We start from the raw sequence: 15,587 nt of genomic DNA on the forward strand, positions 1-15,587 counted from the left end.
CCACTGTATCCAGGCTTAAATGCTTACAAACTTTAGAAGTTTTGGTACGCGTAGTTGATGTTGACGCCACCATTTCTGTACATTTATGCTCCCTCTCAAACCAGACACGCTATTGCGCAAAAGCAACTCGGCAGAAATTATAGTCTTGCAGAGATGCCTCTTTTGAAAGAAAATCGTGTCTGGCGACAATAACCAAAATTTAATTAGTTGAGAATTTCTATTATTGTGTTTTGTCGACAAAGTGCATCCCCGATCCACACAAGCATTTTACACATCTCGGTTAAGTATTAAAAATCCTGATGGTTTTCCAAAATCCTTGCAGATGAGATACTTAAATTGCTACACGGTTTACAGATTTTATCAAAATCTATCCAAACTCACCTTATAAATTGCAGACTGCAACTCTGGTAACTGTCCGCCGCCAAAAGCTTCACAAGCCATCTGATATCGGTTGCCTTGTGCCTCAGTTTGCTCTCGCTCAATGTGAGGATCTGTGATAGGGATTAAAATGCAAAATATTTTAAGTTGTGTGAGGACGACAAAGAGCAACAATGTGAAAATGTACATACGTGAGGTTGTTTGAGTCTTTTCAACATGATGGCTGGGATACTTAACAGGGAAAACCTGTATAAGAAACAACAGCATTGGAAATGGCATGTCAGTTAGGCAGACTTTAAGAGTTAGGTGTATCTTCAAATGTGATGTGGACAATGATCACCTGTTCATACTGCTGCATGAGCAAGTCCCGAATGGCTGTGAGTTTCTGTCCACTCAGGTTAGCATCCTTAAGACCCTGATGCCGTGTTGCTATGATCAGAGCCTGAAAGATAAAGTTAGGTTTGGCGAAAAACACTGATACTTAGAACAGAGTTGCCAAACATTATTAGTCCCTGTTTTTGTTGCTGGTAATTGTTATTGCACTATTGTTAAGACGCACTGTTCTTTTTCATATCACTATAATAACTTAGGTCAGTCTCTAAGCACTACATTGTAAATTTTGTTTGTCTATTTATCATGGATCTTTTATCCTTTTTTTTCTCTTTAAAGTCTTTATTATGTGTTCACCCTGGACTGCCATGTATAATCTTATTATATGCAATGTTTCACAATCAAGACCATCTAGATAATTCAATTAATATTTCAGACTGTATGAAGGGACTTTCAAAATGTTAATGTTATTTCGTAGTATCATCGAAGCACCCTTTTCAAGTCGGAAAGTGGTTCTTAAAAAGGCCCAGGCCAAACCTGATGTTACTGGAAATGTCAATCAGTTGGCACTATTTACCCATAAAAATCAAGGGACAATCAACAGTATCAAAATGAGCAGTGCTTGATTAAGCCCACCACCCCCAATTTTACTGGTTTTCATACTATAATGCGCCTTTCGTAATCTGCTATAAGATGGCATAGTCGACTACAAAAGATTTCTAGTAATTTGTAGCACTGTTAAGTTGGACTTTAAAGGTACAATAAAGAGCTGTATCTTTAATCAAGCATTATTATACACAACGCTTCACTATTGAACCAAAAAAGGCAAAATTTTAAGACAAGGCATACAATAATTAACTTCACAAAAGTTTTACTTTTTTATGTTTATTTTGGGATCCAAAGGCATTATTAGTTTACCAGTTAAGAAAAGTGTCTTCAGAACAATCAGTACATAAGAACCAAGAAAAGCCAAATGTGCGTTTGTGTAAAAAAGTGTAAACTTAAAATAATTATGAGCGACAATTGCACGTGTGAATCATCATCTCCTACATTTAAAACAAGGTTTAAAAACTTCATTTTTACAAATGAAGTACCAGCATGAACTTGTTATTTACCGTACTTGATTAGGTTTTTCTCTTAACAATTGTAATGACCGAATAACCCCGGTATTAAGATAAAGTGTTGTAATTTAAAGGAAGGATTAAAAAAGTATTCAAACTTCTTCTTGCTCCATTGGAAATTGTAAACTGGAATGATTGCTCATCCTTTGTCGATCCTTTGAATTTTTGCGTGCACTGGCTCATGAGCAAATAAAGAGGTACCGTCAACCACCAACTGATATGGATGAATGTCACAATTACTGGGATGATTATTGGAATATACTGAAACATTGCATGCTGTTTTTGTAAAAAAGAAACTTGGACGATTTTCTGCAGCACACTGTTGTAACCTGGCACATTTGTATAAAAACACTGTTGTTACATATTGTTAAATCGGTAAAAACTCTCATGGAATGTTCACGGAGTAAATATGCCCAAAAATGAAAAAAAAAAAAAAAAAAAAAAAAAAAGACAAAAATTGGAAATAGGTTCTCCACATGACAATATGTTCAATACATTAGCACCCCATTCCTGCACACCAAACACGGGGAAAAAAAAAAAAAAAAAAAAAACCCACCTGCGTCAACAGAGGTTTGCGCTTGGTTGGCAGTCCAGTCACAAACACATAAGGAGTTTGAAGATAATGAACAGCATAAGTTGGTTTCATGTTGTTGGGCTGTGAGCTGCTGTCCCCCCACGCAATGCGGATCCAAACCGCTTCATCTACGTTTTTCTTCATCTTGACGGACACCTACAGGATGTCATGCATAATTTGCGTCACAAATCCATCAATTATCTGCAGAGCTCATCCTCAAGGGATCGCGGGGGTGCTGGAGCCCATCCCAGCTATTTTCGGGCATTGGGCAGAGGACACCCTGAACTGGTTGCCAGCCTGTCGCAGGGCACACAGAGACAGACAACTCACTCGCTCATTCACACCTAGGGACAATTCAGACTGGCCAATTAACCTTACATGCATGTTTTTGGAATGTGGGAGGAAACCGGAGTGCCCGGAGGAAACCCACGCAAGCACGGGGAGAACAGAAAAACTCCGCACAGGAAGGCTGGTAGCTGGATTTGAATGCATGACCTCACAACTGTGCTGCGGACGCGCTAACCACTCAGCTCCGTGCACCCTTACATTACCTAATTCATGTGAAAAATATCTAGGACGCAAAGAATGCAAAAAGATACAAATCCATCAAATTTCAAGTTCTGTGCTGATACTTACGTGCCTCGCGACTTCATTGAGGTGCGATTTGAATTGTTCCTTGAATTGCATCAACTCAACATCTGACGCTTCAGCTGAAGAAAGGAGACAAAAAAAAAAGATCAGCACCAACTCAAATGCAAACTGTCATTCCGTGTACAGTACTTTTATGTCAGATTTAGGGAATTAGGGAGTAATCACAATTCAATTTACTATGAACCCTTTCACAATAAAACTATAGGGACAAATATTTTATCAAACTTTTGATCCAATACTGATACATTTTCATATACAATTATTAAATCATTCAATAACACAAGGTATACATACGTTATCATAAGCATTGTCCCTCAAGTGCAAAAACTTTTTGGGTTTATTTTAAAAATATATTATAAAGGGTTTTCCCAGCTCATCAGTGAGTACCAAACTCCTGGAAATTCCTTCAGCATGAAAAATCCCCATTAAATGGCAGGGGAGGCTTTTGTCCACACATCGGGAAAGCCCCCATTTGCTTGTGTTCCTTCCTGTATCCAGCGAATGAAAGCGCGTAGGCCCTCCCAACCGCAGTACAGCAGTGTGGTGAGAAAAGTGCAAGATATAAGTATACGAAGTTAATGCTTCAAAGTTTTTCCTGACTAAAATAGATGACGAAACCACTTCATCATCATCGGGGCAGAGAGGGATGTTTTGTGCACGTCCGCTATCACCATGGTGACTAAAACCCTGTGATTACGTCACCAGAAAAATCTGAAAAGTTATTGAAACTTTCATGCATAAGTTCAATGTTTACCCTTGTGTTTATGGAAAGAATTGTTTGGATATTGGAGGTATCACAAATGCAAAAAGTAATAGCACCGATGTGAAAGTTTGAAATGCATCCTTTCACAAAAGGTTTTCTTGGAATCGAGTACTTAGAAAGTAGAAAGCTATTGTTTACTGAATAATGGTAAAAGCTAAAAAAAAAAAAAAAAATCTATAATAAATTGTGAGATTTCAAGGTTTCTTTTGATGTATTATTTGCCTAAATACAGTAGTTACAGAAATACATTTTCCGCTGGCCTTTAATAAGGAATCAAAACGGCAAAACCTGGTTGAGAGAAATGCCTGGCATTGAATGTGAGGTAATTATTTTGTTAGAGCGGATTCTCACGAGGTAGTTGAACTTGCTGTTGACAAAAAATGTACATAAATTATAATAATTACAAGGCGGTTACCGCTCTGCATTGGACTTTCGGTGGTTTAAAAAAAAACCAAAAAAATAAACAGACGAGCAAAAAACAAAAACAGGAATAAATAACTTTTATAGATTTAAAGAAAACATAAGTGATGTCTGGACGTTTTTTTTTCTGTAGTTATGTTCCAGATGATAAACATCTTTGCACTTGTTAATCCCCCCCTTTGTTTTAAAAATAAGCCTTACCTGATAAAACACAGTTTATATCACTATCACGGCTAAGAAAAACAAGTTCAGAGAAAGTTTTTAAGGTTCTTACGATCAGGGTCCAGAAGTCGCAAAGCATGCCACATCCTCTGGTTTGGATTGTCCATGACATCTGAGAAATGAAGATTTTTTTTTTCAATTTTGTTTTGTTTCTCCTGCATAGGTGGCGTTAAAAGTAAAGACCACAAATGTAACTCACGGATCATCTCCAACTCTGCTATATGACGAACAGTCCATCCGTTTTCCTAAAAAAGAATTCAATTCGTAAAATAACAACACAATAAAATTGGATCAGTTAATTCAGTGATTCTCAACCGTTTTTTCATTGAATTGCCCTTAATAGATTATGTATTAGCCAAAGTTAAACGTTTAATCATTGTACACTAAAAAACAGCCGATTTTCAAATATTATGGATGCGAACCACATTTTATTTTAAAAAAAAGCAAAAATATCTGCCATACAACTTATTTATTTTCAAATTTAGGGGTTGAATTTTTGTAGGTAAGTACAACCTTTTCAATGTTTTTTTTCAGAATACAAGAGAAAATGAAAGTGTGGAGTCCGCAGAACATATATTTATGCTATCTTAAATTGAGTCAATTTAAGTATTTTTTTCTCATTTTACAAAACGGGAAAATTATCTGTTGTACCTCCTTAAAATTAGCTAAATTATAAGACATTTTAAATAAATATTCTCATTCTAGGGCAGATTCTCTCATCAGTTTTTCTTCAAAGAATCTTAAAGCACACTGTCCTTCATAAATGTTATTAATTTCCAGCATCAGCATAACGTTATTTCCGTAAAGTTTATATTGTCATGTTGCCCTAATTGACAGTATGAAGTTTGTTTTATCATTTGTGGTCATCAGGGCTCAAGATGTAAACAGGTTTTTTACATAGGTTAATCTTGTTGCTGTAATTTGGGATTTTACTATATTTTTATCCTGTTTTTCCTAGAAAAAAAATAATACTGCCAGCGGATCATTTCCACGTTGTATTGATTTTTTAATTTTAATACTTTTGTATTTTAATTTTAAATTTAATTAATTTTAATTAATTTTAAATCGCCAAAATTAAGAACAAGATTTTTCCTTTTTTTCATTTATTATAATATTTTTGCAATGCTGTCTTAAACAGTTGCATCAAACAAAATGCATTTTAAAAAATACATTTCCCTGTACTACTTCATGAGCAGACAATCATTTTATGAAAAGAAAAGAAAACTAGTCTACTGCCAATTACTGATATGGATGAATGGTACATTTACACAGCTGATCAAAATACTGAACATTTTTGTTGTCGTTCAAAGATAAAGTTGTGCCACTTCCTGTGATACACTAGACAAGGTCTCGGCATAAAAGTAAAAAGCAAAGTGTTGTAGGATTACCATAAAAAAATCCTCGAAAAATAATTTTAACAATCAATTAAAAAAAAAATCTTTGAATCGGCAACCTTTTTTTTCATACTAAGGATCTGTTTCTCTTACTTTTCTGGGTAAACAAGGGTGACAAGAATACAGAAAAATATGACTTTGAATGATCTTTCAGTGGGAAAACATGTTTTAGTCGTTGTCCAAGAAGGAAAAGAAGGATTCTAACTTTTTGAGATGGTTAATAACTCAATTAACCCTTAAAATGTTCTTAAGTAGCATCAATCGATTAAAAAAAGAATAGTGGTGGGCCACGGGGGTCTTTAAATCACGCGCTGGTAATTAATATTTTGTCCATAACTACTAAATCTACCCAGAGGCTTTCACAGTCATTTTGGCAGGCCCGAAGGCATAAAATAAGCGACAATCAGCATATCAGATTTGTGCTTGGCGGAGCCAGGGCCTAGGGAAACTTTGGCGGTTTCACAAACTATGATTGGTTTAGGTGGCTGTAACAGAAGAATTACAATGAAAAGGTGAAGAAAAAGATGCCAATGTTCACTGCCTCAATCGAATGGACATTTTCAGCCCGTAAATCGGATAAAAAGCTATGCCAGAAATAGGACAGAACAGGCTCACCTTCCAGCATTAGCTTTGATAGCGCGAGAGAATAACTTCATGATGGAACTGAAATGCATGGATAATAACTATGACAGAGTAATTGAAATCCTCTTGAGGAAAGGTTGGTGGATTTTGTGTACAAAAATTATTTTTGGTGAGTAACATGTGGCTGTATTCCTAAATAATATTTCATGTTTACGAGACTTATTATTATAAAATTATGATTTATAGCCATAAAATAGTTGTATACAAGTCGAGTTGATGGAGTTTGGGGTTTAAATGGGTTGTGTGTTGGACAAAATAAATAAATACTTTATCTGTCAATATGCATTTAAAAGGACACACATTTGAACACTGAATGTCGCTGTATTGAGCGGTGCAACTAAAAATAATTGCTAGAAAAACACAAGAAGAAATATAAACTACTGGAGGGGGGTTACCTCATTAGCGGCCTCCTTCTCAAGGTTTCTTAATTTCCTCATTCTGGGGTGTTTTGAGTATTTTCTTGCACTCATGTAGGTTTTAGATCAGGCGGTTGTGTAATAATATTTTGTCGTCTATGCAACCATTTGAGACTTCTTGTGAATCAGGGCCGAACAAATAAACGTGACTTGACTGATCGAGGGTTGGATTGATTCAGACGTAGCAACACAGAAGGCCTAGGAATGAAATACACGGCCCACCACTGAGTAAAAATCACTTCGTGACTAAAGAATTATTGATAGCAGGGACAAAACAAAAAAAAACAAAAATACGATAGATTGTCAGTTTACATAATTTAACATAGAATTCGAATGCAAGTCACAGCGCAATTTACATTAGACAATTATTCTTTTTAATCGTATTGTTTGCACCTCACTCATTGTGATCAGTTGTTCCGCCAACGCCCATTTTGTCATAGTTGAATCGATGCTTTGTTGTTGAGCTTTCGTCAAACGTCCCCAAGTCTTTAGCTTTGCTTTCAGAACTTGAGTTGGAATCCGGCGAACGGTTCGACGCAGCAAACACTTCATCTGGTCCTCCATTGTCCAAACGTGTTTGATTCAAAGCTCATGCTTATGATAAAAACAAGCGTTTCCTGAAACTGATACGGATTTCGCTCACATCTATCCCGATCAACCACCATAACTCGCCGCTCACACACAAACAACCCGCTTTATTGAAGCAAACAAACTGACCAATCAGGCAAAGGCATAATAGTTAACGCAATTGATACAGTGCCCTCTATTGATCCGGAGTACAATAGGTCAGGAAACAAAAATATATATTTTTTCAATTTTTGTATTCGAAAAAATAAACGTACTCTAACGTCTTCTGCTATTTTTCACGAGTAAACACGTAAAGTTAATCTTTCATAACCATGAACAAGTTCCGGACGTAGAGCGGTTGTGGTGTGTGATTGGTGGACGAGTAGGAAGCCCAAACATGAACCGGCTCTTTCGGCTGGGCTCGCCAAAAAGTGCCGGCTCTTTCGGCTCTCAAAAGGCTCATCAACTGTTGTTGATGCTTAAATCCACATGATAACAATTATTGTGAAACATTATGGACAAAACGGCTTCAAGAAAGAAAGAAAGAAAGAAAGAAAGAAAGAAAGAAAGAAAGAAAGAAAGAAAGAAAGAAAGAAAGAAAGAAAGAAAGAAAGAAAGAAAGAACAAAGGAAAGAAAGAAAGAAAGAAAGACAGAAAGAAAAACAGAAAGAAAGAAAGACAGAAGGAAAAACAGAAAAAAAGAAAGAAAGAAAGAAAGACAAAAAGAAAAAAAGAAAGAAAGAAAGAAAGAAAGAAAGAAAGAGAGAAAGAAAGAAAGAAAGAAAGAAAGAAAGAAAGAAAGAAAGAAAGAAAGACAGGTCACTCCGGGGCCGCGCGACGGAGCGAGTTCGGCGGACGCGGCGTCACCCTAATAAGGATAAGCGGTGCAGATAATGAGATTTTTTTTTTCTTTCTTTTTGAAGGGTCGTCGCTACTTCGCAGATTTTCACTTTTTGCGGGTGGTTTTGTTCCCTATTAACCAGGTCTAAGAAAATAATAATTAAAAATAAATAAATAAATAAACCGTTTTTTTGTTTGTTTTTTGAAGGTGCACCGCTACTTTGCGGATTTTCACTTATCGCGGGTGGTTTTGGTCCCCATTAACCGCGATAACCGAGGTCTTACTGTATTACACACAGTCTCTCTAAGATTAAGTGAGATGGAAAAAAGAAAACAAAAAAAAAAAACGAGCCAGACACTCTCGGTGCCAACACCCCCAAAGCTCTGAACTTAAATTCCCCCCTGAGTCCAATTAGTGGGTATCTTACCAATAATAATGTAACATGATGCCCAAAAAGAAACAATAAAAAAATACAATTCTACTAAATTATAAAGGCATTTTTTTCACTCGACAGTGATTTTTTAGCTCCTTTAAACATGTAACCTTTTTATACCAAACAAGTTTAAAGTCAAGAAACTAAGAATATCTGGAAAAAAATACAAAAAGTAAATAAAACTTGATTTATTTACATTTTGCTGTGCCAATAAAGCTTTTATTATATTTTTTTGTGTGGTGTGTTTTTCAGGGATGATGTGTTGATTGACTTTAAAGTTGCTTGGTATATTGAATAAAACATTTGAATTAGTTAAATGTTCACGGTAGAGTGAAAAAAATGCTATAATAATTTTTAGGATATCCCAAAAAATAATAATTTATTCTGTGCATAATGTAATATACAGTTAAAAATAAAGACACCCTCAAACCCTTACCTAATTACATTTACTTCCCTCCCTCTTTCTTATGTCTTGCCATTGTCTTTTTCTTTTTTCTTCTTTTGGTTCTTCCACTTCCCCTCCTCCCACCACCCTTTGGCTTTTTTTTTTTGCTTCATTTCTCACCTTTTTAAGTCATTTCATGGATAATGTTACATAAGAATCGGTAATATAGGGCTATACGGGGTCCGAAAGAGCCGGTTTTTAGTGATCCTATTCGAAAATAAAACGTTTCTCTAAAAACAACCGACATTCCCATCAATGCCTACTCTCTTGCACCCGCTGAAGTGCTTTGTCAATGTAAGCCCCGCCTTGCTTGATAACAAACTAATTCCATTGGTGGATTGATGAGGAAGTGACCATGGGTTGTTTGCCTCCTGTTGTCAATCAAGTGCCCGTCCTTCGCGTCTGTTTCGTAAACCAGTGTCATGTCTCCTTGCCGTTAGCCCATTACTTTCATAAACATCGAGATAATCAACTGTGGATACGTGGAATTGTGTTTTGATTAGTGGTAGCACGTTTTGTCAGTAAACGAATAGAGGGACGACATCGGTGACAGGAAAGAAAAATATTTGAAGTAAGTTATAACTCAACATATTTATAGCTAGTTTGAAGCTAACAGCACTTTTTTTCAGAGTTTGTTCCGGAGATCTCATTGATCTAGATTTGTATCCTTGCGTGCAAGTGGAATGATTCGAATTCGTAAACTAATTTATTTAAAACACGTTGGGATTATCTCTTGTGTGCCCCCTTCTCAATGTTTCTTTTCCTCAGTGTTTGAGTTTCCATGCCGATGTGTCTGTTTTGATCAGGGGATGGTGTTATTGTGACCTGTGTTCGAGGCATTTTGTGATTAAAGGCTTTACAGTGGTACCTCTCTTACGAATTGGTTACAGAAGGAGTGCCTCCTGAAAACAGCACCAGCATTGCAGATGAGGGTAGACCCGGGAAGGAAATTACACTTTCCCCAGGTAGTCCACACTTCCTTAAGGCCAGAAATCGTGATTTGTCAGAAGAGGCCCAAAAGATCATCTTGATTGAGCTAATTGTACAGTGGGAAGATGGATGCAGCGAAGCCCATGAATGGAATAACGCCAAATATCAATAACTGGTCCAACAGTGCAGGGACAAGGGATGGCAGACCTGGCTATTCCCAGTGGAGGTCGGGTGCAGGGGCTTCCCAGCACAGTCTGCATGGGACACATGAACAGCTCTGGGAATAAGTGAAATGGAGAGGAAGCCGCGGAGAGAGCCTCTTGCTGGCTCTTGAGTAGGAAAGAGTTTAGCTGGGGACCAGGAGAACATGGGCAGTGACCGGCCATCACTGCCGGCCCGCCAACTTGAGGGCGTTGTGGTTTAGGGTCAAAACGCCCAGTGACAGTTGGACACCACCTGATGACATCTTCTCCTGGTTGAAGGCTACAGCCACTGTTTGAGTGACTGCAAACTTAGCACTGATTAGAAGGGTATGTAATAGTTTACAGCAGTGACTATGTGTAATATCCACGTTTACCTTCTGAAATGAATTAAATCGGGATTAATCTGTTTCAAGGTCATTAATTGCAACCAATCCCCATTAAATCATCTGCAACTGCCCTGCAGCTACATTAATATTCAGTCAATGTCCATAAATATTCCGCATAGTCTAAATAAAACAAGAAGTACGGCTAAATTAATGCAAAATATGAAGTTACTGAACAGTACAAAGCTTTATTAGCCAAGAACAGATTTAAAAAAAAAAGAACGGGATAAAATCTAAAAAGTCAGTTAAATGTCTTGGCATGCTTTTCCACTCACTGTGCCAGTTTGGTTGCTGGATGCATAAGATAGCGATCCAGCAATTGTTGTTCCTGTCTAGGTCTCAGAATGTTTTTTTACATGTTTCAGACTGTTTTCAAATATCTCCATAGACAATCCGCTTTCGGCTTGATCACGATGTCTTTTTGCGATAAAAGCCTGCAGTTTTTCCCAGCAGGCGAACTTTTCCTTCATTTCTGCCGTCAATAACTTGATTTTGTCCCCAGCGAGCTTTTTTTCTCATATCCAAATTATAAGAAGCTTTCCGTATCTTTTATTGCCATCCTCCGGCTTGATAAAAGAGTGGTTCCCGTCGCCACTGTTGCAGTCTTTAGGGATCTTTTTTTGCTTGTTTTTCATCATAAGTGGAACCCTGGCTCTCTCTCCTCTTTTTGCAGGACCCATGGCTGAAATCATAAACAATACAAAATGGTGGAAATGAACCAAGCCCTGCTGGCTGCAACCAATGAATTACAGACTAAAACATTTGGCAATTTAACGGTTGCCAGGGTCCCATCTCGCCTTTGGTGCGTACCTTTGCTAACCTTTAGTGGTAGCGTCACTGACTTCGGATACTGGGAAACTGATCGTATAACGAGGAAGAGTTTAGTCGGACGCGTACTTCGCATACTGAAACATTCTTAAGATGGGTCAGTGGTGAAAAGAGGTACCGCCTTAAGGATAAAGGTGACTTGATTTTCTGTGTGCAAGGTAGTGTCAACCAGATTCCGGCATCTCAATGACATCACAGGAGGGAGAGGGCTTTGGAGGCATGAGTATCCTTGTCAAATCAGAACATCGATTTAAATTCAACTGAGTGCTTCTGTTGTGTGCTGCCAGGACCTTAATTCAACATGCACCCTGACCTTTCGCCTCACCTGCACACAGATGAGTGCAACGAGCTTATAACGCACCTGAAGCAGTGCCACTCTGAGGTATGTCAGGAAATTTCCTCTTTATTATCCCTTGCAGGCAGATCTAATAAGGATTTTTTTTTCCTCCTCAGCATAACGTCATGAAGTTCTTTGGGACTTGTAATGATTTTGACCGTGCTGTGCGTCACTGCCTAAAGAATGAGGTGAGGGCAAACTTTGAGCGTGTACTTGGAAACAATTAGACATGTTATTCTTACATGTTCATTACATTACTATCTGACAGAGACTGGAAAAGCGGGAGCGCAGCAGACAACATGCACAAGCCATGAAAAAGAGGATAAAAGAAGGACCTAAGGAGGAACTCTAAAATATATTATTTGTGCTAAAGGTTTCAGATGAGACACCAAACATTGTGCATATCAAAGAAATATGTACAACCTCATCAATGTCATTTTTATTACGAAGACTTTATCAAGTGCAGATGCTGCAAAATATTAGTCCTACCTCTTTGTGTGATGCATCTATTTTTTGGGGGGGAGATGGTTCATTTGTGAATCACATTGATTTTCTTGATTCACTTTCAATAAAGTGTGTGTTCACATTTAAAAAATCACAGTGAAATGTTTTATGCATGAACATCTCCTACATTTTGGACAAGTTTACAGTTATGAAGTCAAAAGGGTGACCACTTGAATTGTGTTGGTCCAAGGGGAAAATGTTTGAAGGAAGCACGTGGGGGAGGGGGGATTGGTCATAATACCCATTAATTTTTCAAAAGCAAGACAGTAGAAGTGCCAGATGTAGCTCCGAGCATAATCTTAGCCCAGTCCTTAGCCTGTCCAGGAGCAAGCTAGCTGCAGTAAATAAATCACCATAGTATCTGAGCCGAGCTAAATGTAACCTGCTTTTATGCAACCGACTTTAGGTTGAATTAAGCCAACTCATCAATATTTTTTTGGGTTGTACAGTCTACTGCTGAGGTGGGCAATCCGGTCATTGAGGACCACATTGTCCTGCATGATTTTGGAGGTTTTTTTTAAACATATAACATATCTTCTCCACTCTCCTCTCACCTTTTTAACCACGGACCCATTTTCACGTCTGATTTTTGGTACTTGATCATGCTTCACCTGTTGACATTAAGTCTTATGAAACAGTTTTTCCATCCCTGATCATTGTCAAGATTTTATTTTTTTAATTCATTGGTTATACAGATAGGCAATATCAGTCAATTATATTTTATAGCAGACAAACATTGATGTTTGAGAAGTGAAATGAAGTACTGGATATAGGATTTAAAAAAGACCTATAATTGTAATCAATGCTGTAATTACTTAGGCAGCTGCATACATTTAGGCACCCCAACAGAAAAAAATACTTCAATGTTTAATAAGTGCTCCCTTTGCAAAGATAACATCCCCTAAACACTTCATATAGCTTGCAATAAGGGTCTGGAATCATGTTGAAGATTTTTTTTTGACCATTCTTATTCAGAAATCCTCAGTTAAATCAGGTGTAAGGGTTTCTGAGCATGGACCAAATATTTTGAATAACAATACAGGTCTGGGGGCCAAGATGACCATTCTATAAAGGTGTATCGGTACTTGTTCCTCTGAACTTGAGCAGTGTTTAGGGTCATTGTCTTGTTGAAATATACAGCCCTAGTAGAACTTCGATTTTGTCACTGATTCTCAAACGTTGTGTGTAAGTATCTGCTAATACTGACTAGAATCAGAGGGACCTCGAACTTTAACAAGATTGCCAGTACCTGCATAGGCTACACACCCCAACAACATGATGAAATCACACCCACATTTTATTGTGGGTAGTGTTTGTCTTGGAATCCTGTATTCTTCTGCCATCATTTATTCCGCTCCTTATGTCCAAATATCTCAATTTTCATTCACTTCTCAAATATCACATATTTTCTTGAAATTGCTGATTTGAATATACATTGATTAATGAAGGAAAATCTTGATAATGATCGGCGTGCAGTATATAGGGAGCCCTGGGACTGGCTGGCAATCAGTTCATGGGTCTCCCCTACCCACTGCCCGAAGATGACTGGAATGGGCTCCAGCACCCTAGTGAGGATAAGCGGTGGTGACAATGGATGTATATAAGGAAGCAACCTTAGTGTACAGTAAATTGACATAATTGTCATCTTGCAGGTATGGGTACCCCAAAACAAATTCCACAAGGAAAGTATGAGCAAAAAAAATCAAGGTAAAATGGTGTGCTTTGGTCACTTTGAGTCTCTGTAGTTTACATTCTTTCTTTTGCTTTTATCAGTAGAACTACCACTACACAATACAGCGGTAGCCAGTAGTCAAATAATACACGCTATCCCTTTAATGAAGTAGGTGTATTAATGTATCTGTCCAAATATTCTATATGTATTTTAATTAAACATTTTTTTTACGGTGGAATAGTAAAAAAATACTTACAAATTAAAAATGTGATGTTTTTTGTTTATTTCTTTTTAATCGGAACTTTTCGTACAAACCTAATAGTGTGAAAAAGGCTACATCTCCTTAAATGATGAAGTCAAATGATTGGTATTATCTTGTAACTAGATCTATAATATATTGGAAAATAAATTTCTTGCTCCACATGACGGGGTCCTAATATATTGTCATTCATTTGGGACATTTGTTGTCAGGGAAACAGATTATTTGATACTGAACTGTTCCGGTAGTGAAATGTTTTAAATAACCACAATATTTCACCAAACATGACTAATTCAAATTTAAACAATGTTCACTACGTTGTTATCAATTCCAATTCAGACAATTCTGATTCGAAGGTCAAGCACATTTCAAAATAAGGAATGGTTACAGAAACACTGAAAACACATATTTACCATTTTCTTTCATTTAAAGGAATTATATGGAATTGTAAACTTTTTTTACACGCTGCCATTGTCTCCTGGCTTGTGTCGTCTTTGCAGCCTCTGTTAGCTTGTTCATGATGCGAGTGCAAGTACGAGCATTTCTTACATGCGCTCAAATTACCTCTTTTTTCATCTTCAGGTTAGGGTTGGCGTTTGAATTGTACTTCCTACTTTCACCATTTTCATGCTCAACTCACAAACAGGGGAACAAAACAACCTGTAAGTACATGCATGACACCACTCTCAAACACTCTCCCTATCCCCCATTCTTCCTACCTAATGTATTCCGACCCAAACAGCTTCCTTCCACCTGAAGTAAGATAAAATCATACTTTATAGGTGTATTAGGATATAAATTACAAGGGCTTTTGAACTCAGTTGGGCATTGTCAGCACATACTCAAAAGAGAAAATCTTAAACTTTCAACTTTTTAGGTACACCTCAAACGATGCACCCCACCTTTAAAGTGCACCTTGTTATATTTATTTATTGCGCATGACATCTTTATAACATTAAACTTCAATTCTTTGCTTGAAATTTCAGTAAACACAACATTGACAATAAAGGGATTGACAGGCCTTGACGACTTCTCAACTTGATTGTAAATGTGGCGCAACAAGGGTTGCTGACTGGTTAGAATGTTATATTTTGGGATTCATGGTGTGTAATCCGTATTTGACTGTTGGGGGAAGTTGATTATTCTTTATTTGCGTTTTGTATAGCAGAAAGGGTAAGAGAAGTACCAGTATATCACCATTAGATGGCCAAGTCTCACAGATCAGAGAGGGTGCTTGGGCCAAGTCTCTCGGGACCTCACGTGGTTTAGTGAGA

At 37.4% G+C, this 15,587-nt stretch overlaps 2 protein-coding genes across 3 annotated transcripts in view; one reads left to right on the top strand and one right to left on the bottom strand.

Annotated features, from left to right (window-relative positions):
* The window catches only part of cenpn (centromere protein N), a 10,965-nt gene extending 3,338 nt beyond the window's left edge, over positions 1-7,627 (bottom strand). Inside the window, exons 1-8 of the mRNA XM_088333288.1 lie at positions 7,305-7,627; positions 4,659-4,704; positions 4,512-4,571; positions 3,040-3,113; positions 2,386-2,559; positions 719-820; positions 570-624; positions 382-491 (exon numbers count right to left, since the gene is read on the bottom strand). Coding sequence (XP_088189414.1) covers positions 382-491; positions 570-624; positions 719-820; positions 2,386-2,559; positions 3,040-3,113; positions 4,512-4,571; positions 4,659-4,704; positions 7,305-7,475 — 792 coding nt within the window. The 5' untranslated portion in view covers positions 7,476-7,627. The remainder of the gene's footprint in view (positions 1-381; positions 492-569; positions 625-718; positions 821-2,385; positions 2,560-3,039; positions 3,114-4,511; positions 4,572-4,658; positions 4,705-7,304) is intronic.
* The window catches only part of cmc2 (C-x(9)-C motif containing 2), an 18,877-nt gene extending 6,404 nt beyond the window's left edge, over positions 1-12,473 (top strand). The window contains exons 1-4 of one of the 2 annotated variants that reach the window (XM_088334621.1): positions 9,559-9,768; positions 11,829-11,923; positions 11,995-12,066; positions 12,147-12,473. In XM_088334621.1, coding sequence (XP_088190747.1) covers positions 11,843-11,923; positions 11,995-12,066; positions 12,147-12,230 — 237 coding nt within the window. In that variant the 5' untranslated portion in view covers positions 9,559-9,768; positions 11,829-11,842 and the 3' untranslated portion in view covers positions 12,231-12,473. Of the gene's footprint in view, positions 1-9,558; positions 9,769-11,828; positions 11,924-11,994; positions 12,067-12,146 lie in introns of those variants that run through there. The other variant, XM_088334622.1, reaches the window with a different exon arrangement.
* The last annotated feature ends 3,114 nt before the right edge of the window (positions 12,474-15,587 follow it).

The sequence above is a fragment of the Urocampus carinirostris genome, chromosome 4 (genome assembly GCF_059441175.1).
Source record: "Urocampus carinirostris isolate Australia breed hairy pipefish chromosome 4, RoL_Ucar_1.0, whole genome shotgun sequence".
NCBI lineage: Eukaryota > Metazoa > Chordata > Actinopteri > Syngnathiformes > Syngnathidae > Urocampus > Urocampus carinirostris.